Source organism: Crocuta crocuta, unplaced genomic scaffold (genome assembly GCF_008692635.1).
Source record: "Crocuta crocuta isolate KB4526 unplaced genomic scaffold, BGI_CrCroc_1.0 scaffold279, whole genome shotgun sequence".
NCBI classification, from domain to species: domain Eukaryota; kingdom Metazoa; phylum Chordata; class Mammalia; order Carnivora; family Hyaenidae; genus Crocuta; species Crocuta crocuta.
Window position 1 is genome coordinate 2,925,967 of NW_027551570.1, and position 6,134 is coordinate 2,932,100.

The window sequence follows — 6,134 nt, forward strand, 5'->3', positions numbered from 1 at the left end:
GAGAGAAAGAGAAAGAGAGAGAGAGAGAGAGAATGAGAGAGAGAGAGAGAGAGAGAGAGAGAGAGAGAGAGAGAGAGAATCACAAGCAGGCTTGGGACTGTCAGTGCAGAGCCCCATAGGGGGTTCAACCCCACCAACGGTGAGATCATGACCGGTGTCAAAATCAAGAGTTAGACACTTAACTGACTGAGCCACCCAGGTGCCCCAAGACATAAATCCAATTCTTATAAATCAAACACTTTGATCACTGCACGGAAGTTAGAAGAACCCCTGTGATAACCCCTTTATAGACTAAAGAATTCATCTACAAAACAAGGAATGAGAATAAATAATTCCCTCCTCCCTCTTCTCTCTTTACTCCTCTCTCTCGCCCTCCATCTCCCTTTCTAATTTTTAGTAAACTTAGAATAAAGTTTAAATAAAGAACATTATTTAGTTGAACATAGCCAACCTCAGTGCAATAGAGCATAGTGGGGAATGTCTTAAATCTAAAACACGGTTAGAAGCATGAAAAAGAGATGGAAATCATCCCATTTCAAAGTAGTTCACAGGGTTTGCCCAGAAACAGGCCTGGTTAAGAAGTTAGTAAGGTGGAAGCAACCCAGTCTAGAGTATGACAACCTGCCTTGGCTCTCATTCTTTGCATGTAGTATATTCTTGGATTGGTTTTTCCATCCAGTGAAGACTAAGATATCCATAGACACAGATTAACAGACCCCATTCCTTTTCCATAAAAAGGGAGCACCCTGTTAAGAGACTGGGATTAATATTCTGAAAATAATCTGACACCTTCCACATTACTTCTAGATGACGAAATGAAGAGTCTGAGAGTCTGATGGGACAGCTGACTAAATATGACTAGCTGAACTAGGCTAGGTTTACTCATGTGCCATTGCCAAAATGTGAAGCAACCCTCCCTCCAGTAAGTTGGGCCTTATATTCACTAAGGTTTCAGATGTAACTCAGTAGGGTTTCATGCATACAGAATTACAGAGTGTGCTTAGTAAATCTACATTTTAGAAGAACAAATGTGAGAACACTGGGTTTTGTACAGAAAGCAACTGTAGTAGCCAGAGTTCCAAGATGGCGCCCAAGATTCTCAACTCCTTGTGTATACACTTTGTCTGATCCCTTTCTCTTGAGTGTGGACAGGACAGATGATTTTAGAGATGTGATTATGATCCGTAATCAGTTGACTATGATTTATCAAAAGGGAGATTCTCCTGGGCCAGCCTGACTTAGATGAACTCTTAAAGGAGAGAACCTTCTGCTGCTCTTGAAAAAGTAAACTGCTTAGTTGTGAGAGGGCCTATGAGAGAGGACATGTGGCAATAAATTGAGGGCAGCTTCTAGTTACTGAGGAAAGTCCGTGGCTGACAGAAAGAAAACGGAGACCTCAATCATAAAATTGTAAGGAATTAAATTCTGCTAACAACCATGTGACCTTGGAAGAGGGCTTTGAGCCTCAGCGAAGACCATAGCCCCAGCTGACGACATGTTTGCAGCCTTGTGAGGCCCTGAGCAGAGGACCTAGCTAATTCTAGATGTCTGGTGTTCAGAAAATGTGACATACTAAGCCACTAAGTTTGTGGTAATTTACTACCCAAAGAAAAGTTACTAGGAACTAGCTACCTAAACATAAAGAATAATAAAAGAGATTACTAGTAGCATATAAAAAAAAATTTTAAGAGTCTTTATAAACTTCTATTTGGAAAGAGATATCTCTAGAATGTTAGCTATTTCCTTGAATGTTTTCATGTAATAGCCTTTTATAGACAGACCCATACATAAAGGAGCTCATTCTTTTTTACTGGCTAAGTGCCTTTGCTGATATTTTCCAAACTACAAGCCTGCAAAGTCTTAGGAGGATCCCCACCATCGTCCCACCTTAATCTTCCCCCTTCTTAGAACATTGGGCCCATTACCCTTCTCTCTATGCTTCTAATGTGAAGAGATCTATATATTTGATGAAAGCATGAAAAGAAAAATGGAAAAAAAGAAGAAAAAAAGATAAGGAAAGAAGGAAGGAAGGTAGGAAAGAAGGAAGGAAGGAAGGAAGGAAGAAAGGAAGGAAGGAGAGAGAGAGAGAGAAAGAAAGAAAGAAAGAAAGAAAGAAAGAAAGAAAGAAAGAAAGAAAGAAAGAAAGAGGGTGTTTTTCTCAAATGCTACCAAATGCTAATATTTCTCAAATATTAGTCAAGAAACTATTTTTTTAAATATGTACTTATGTGTTTTCTACTACACTTTCCGTTGATTAATATTCATGTGCTTAACACAAAAGTCTACCCAGAAAAGATCTTTTAAAATACATTAAACAGGGGCGCCTGGGTGGCTCAGTCGGTTAAGCATCCGACTTCGGCTCAGGTCATGATCTCACGGTTCGTGGGTTCGAGCCCCGCATCGGGCTGTGTGCTGACAGCTAGCTCACAGCCTGGAGCCGGCTCCAGATTCTGTATCTCCCTCTCTCTCTGACCCTCCCCTGCTCACGCTGTCTCTCTCTCTCAGAAATAAGCATTAAAAAAAATTTTTTTTTAAATACATTAAACATAATAAATGTGGGAAAAGTGAACTAAATACAGATCATAATGTTTTAACATTCATTTTCTGTGTGTGCCTGTCTGTCCATCTGTCTGTCTGTCTTAGAGTGGTTACATGTAATGAGTGAAAAAAATTCATTGGCATTACTTTTTTGTTCTAATAGGGTATAGATATTAAAATTTGCAAGGTTCTTAGTTTCTCTAACTCTTATTGCACTTCAACTAAACAGAAGCCAGAAGAACATATTTCAGAAATAAATGTATTATAGAGTAGTTTTATATTAAAAAATTTATATCTTCCAATAGTTTTTAAAAATAGCATATTAGAAAAAATAATTTCAAATTAACAGTTCATAACTGTCTTTGAATCCTGAGAAAGAATTCACTTCATAAATATTAAAAGGAAGAAATGATCTATTATATAAAACAAGAAAGTGTCCCCAGGTGATAAAACGTATTATTAACTTCTTTTATGTTGCCCTGTGATAATATTTCAACTGATAAATTAGTAAGATTATGTTATAAGCTTGTATTGTTGTAAACTTATTTTTTTTTTCCTGTGGGAAATTTTGAATGCTGTTTTAAGTTTTATTATTTTCCATCACAATATTAATTCAGTAGGGCTAAATCCTGGTCTGCCAGGATTATTGTTTGTTCTCCTAATTTTTCATCAGGATTACCCAATATAAAATAAAATAAGAAACCAATATGACTATAAAGTATACCTAACAAATAAGGAAGACAATGTACCAAGTAAAAAAATAGATTACATTTTGAGTATAATAATGTTATTCACTTTCTGTAGGGGTTTTATTTGGGCAGGTGGCAATTTTGCTAATTTGCAAATAGTTTCATCTTGCAAATAGTTTTATCTTGCACAAGAAAATAAACACTATAAAAAAATCAAGAGAAAGAAGCGTAATCATAGAAGAGTTTCAGGGATAGTACTTATACTTAAAATTTTGTCAACACAGAAACATAACAGAAGAAGATAAAATATTTAGCCAAGGAGATGATTACAGATACAGCAAAATTTGAGGCTAAAAATTTATTTAAAGCATTTTTTTTAAAGTTTCAGATTATTTAAGCCATCCTGTAATTCAAACAAGAAGTAAATGAAAAAATACAATCGTCTTTCCTGGAGTGGGGTTTGTTGGGACAAGGGGTATTCATTAGATGTTGAAAAAAAAAGTCTTCCCAAAGTAAACCTTTATGTTACTCATCATTTTAAAATTTGTTTCACTGATTCTCAGACTGATTGCATGCAGAGTGGTTCCCTCCAGGAATCCCCCATACCCTGTGGTGCACAGACCATGTGCATGTTCTCCAACAATTTTTGCATTTTCTGTTTTTTTATTCTAAATGCTGGTATGTAATGATGGTCTTCTCAAATAAGAACTTAAAATTTCTAATCTTCCATTTTATTAATGTTAATGTTTAGCTTTAAAAACAAGGGTTGTTCACTAGCACACCCATCCCCATACCCTCTGCTTAACAAGTGTTACAGTGAGAGAAAGAGGCAAAGGTATCTCATTCTGAGGATCAAAATCCCTTCTCATTAGTAAATGATACCTAAATATATTGCTGCAGTAATTCCCAGGGGGGTATGCTGGGATGCTTCACTGCACATTGCATTCCATTCAACTTTAAATGACAATGAGATAAACAACTACCATTTATCAATTACTTCTTTTTCAAAAGATGCTTTTGGGATCCTTGTTGAGAGCCTTTGGGGTTTAAATCTGCAACTTCAAGAAGAAACATTCACATGAAACTAATCAGTTCCTAAAGTAATAAGTAATTAGTAGTACCCACAATCACATATGGTTAAGGACAGCAGTGGTGATTTTGGGTGGTGGAGTTAATGGCAGTGGCAGGGACTAAAAGTTTTATTACAATATTTTCTCCTATTATCTAAAGAACGCACGTATATAATTGCACTGCACTTTGCCAATAAATACTGCCTGACATGTGTAGAATATAAAAGGGGAGAGAATAGTTAAAGCTAAAGGTAAAAACACTGGAAGAATATCCACATCTTCTACCATGAATAGGGTGGATATCAAAAATTAAAATTGAACAAAATCAAGTAAATGTTTCATTTCCTTCCTATGTAAACTTTCCAACTATTCCTAAAGCACAAAGTCCAGGACTTTCTTCCTACCATAATATAAATGTGTATATTTCACAGTACAGGTGCATGTAAATATTTCATCTACTGGCGTGGAAATAGAATTAGATGTGTTCTCTCATGTCATCTCCAAAAAATATACCATCATAGTAGAAAACAATAGTTCTTGAACCACAGAAAAGTCTTTAGAATAAATGAGTTTCTGGGAGTTTTGTTTAAGAGGCAGAAAAAGGAAAGACAACGCACAGAAACAACATAAGCCAGGAGGAAGGTGGGGATACTCCTAGTGAAACCAAGTGAGAGCATTTGTTAGGGGTAAAAGTAAAAACTCCCAAGCCTGTTGGGAGGTCCAGCCGGCTCTTGAAGGGAGCAGGAGAAGCCTGGGAAGGAACGGGGGACCTGACCGTGGTCCTGAAAGAACAACTTGTAGGTGATTCCGAACAATCTCCAAACATTCACACACCACATCCTTATTTTCAACTATAGCTTCAGAAAGCTAAACGTCCAATAATACTCTCCCTTAAAAAAATATGTTGAAACTTTCTCGTGTGATCAGATCTGCCTTGATAATGTCCAGCTTTTCCCTTCCCAATAGTCTCTCCTAGAGGGTCAGGATAATTTCGGGAATGGGAGGTACACTATTCCAGCATAAAAGCAGAAATCAAGATTTTTACAAACTCACAACGCTTAGAATTCTACAGAAAGCTTACACTTGGCAATCCTGATTCTAGTTTGAATTTCTTAAACTCTAATGGGAAATCATGCCTATCTGAAAGACCTGAAGGAATGATGCCCCGCGGAAGCATAACATTACAAACTCACCCTATAATCTAGACAGCCTTGAAACTCTAAAAAGATAAGGGGGCAATTCACTAATATGGGCATTCCCACATTCACCCCATAAAATTCATAAAAAGCAATTCCATAAAGAGGTACCAAAATACAGGTCCCACCGTGAACATGGGCATCGGTCTTCAGCCTCTTTTCTAGCCCTCACAAACCCAGGAAGTCAAGGGGGCCAACGACACCAATCCAAAGTGTTAATACTACACCTAACCATGGGTGGAAGGAAATTTCTCCGCACAAAAGACACCTCTGCAAAAACGGAAGGCATTTCACTCCGCTGGCGCAAAAAAGAAGGTGGGAGGGAAAGTAATTTATACGCGGAAAATCATTCTCAGAAAATACCATACAACTCGTCGAAGTCCAAGACTTACGTGTTCCGTCAAAACGGGTGGCGATGGTGTCGAGGAAGGTGTTCTGGGGCGCCAGTAATCCTTTCATAACCGGCATTTTTCCAGCGTGGTGTGAAATTCTCCATCAAAGTTTGTCCAGAAGGATGGTTCAAGAGGAAAGTGCCAAGAAGGGAGAAGGGGAGCGTGCTGACGGCAGCCGAGGGGGGCTTGGCGCGGGGCTGGGGCCGATCGGGAGGTGGAGGATGGAAGGAGAGAGGGTGTGCCTTCCGG

General features: G+C 38.1%; 1 protein-coding gene across 1 annotated transcript in view; it reads right to left on the reverse strand.

Annotated features, from left to right (window-relative positions):
- KCNH8 (potassium voltage-gated channel subfamily H member 8) overlaps window positions 1–5,961 on the reverse strand; it is a 358,017-nt gene extending 352,056 nt beyond the window's left edge. Inside the window, exon 1 of the mRNA XM_077750888.1 lies at window positions 5,886–5,961. Coding sequence (XP_077607014.1) covers window positions 5,886–5,961 — 76 coding nt within the window. The remainder of the gene's footprint in view (window positions 1–5,885) is intronic.
- Window positions 5,962–6,134: the final 173 nt, after the last annotated feature.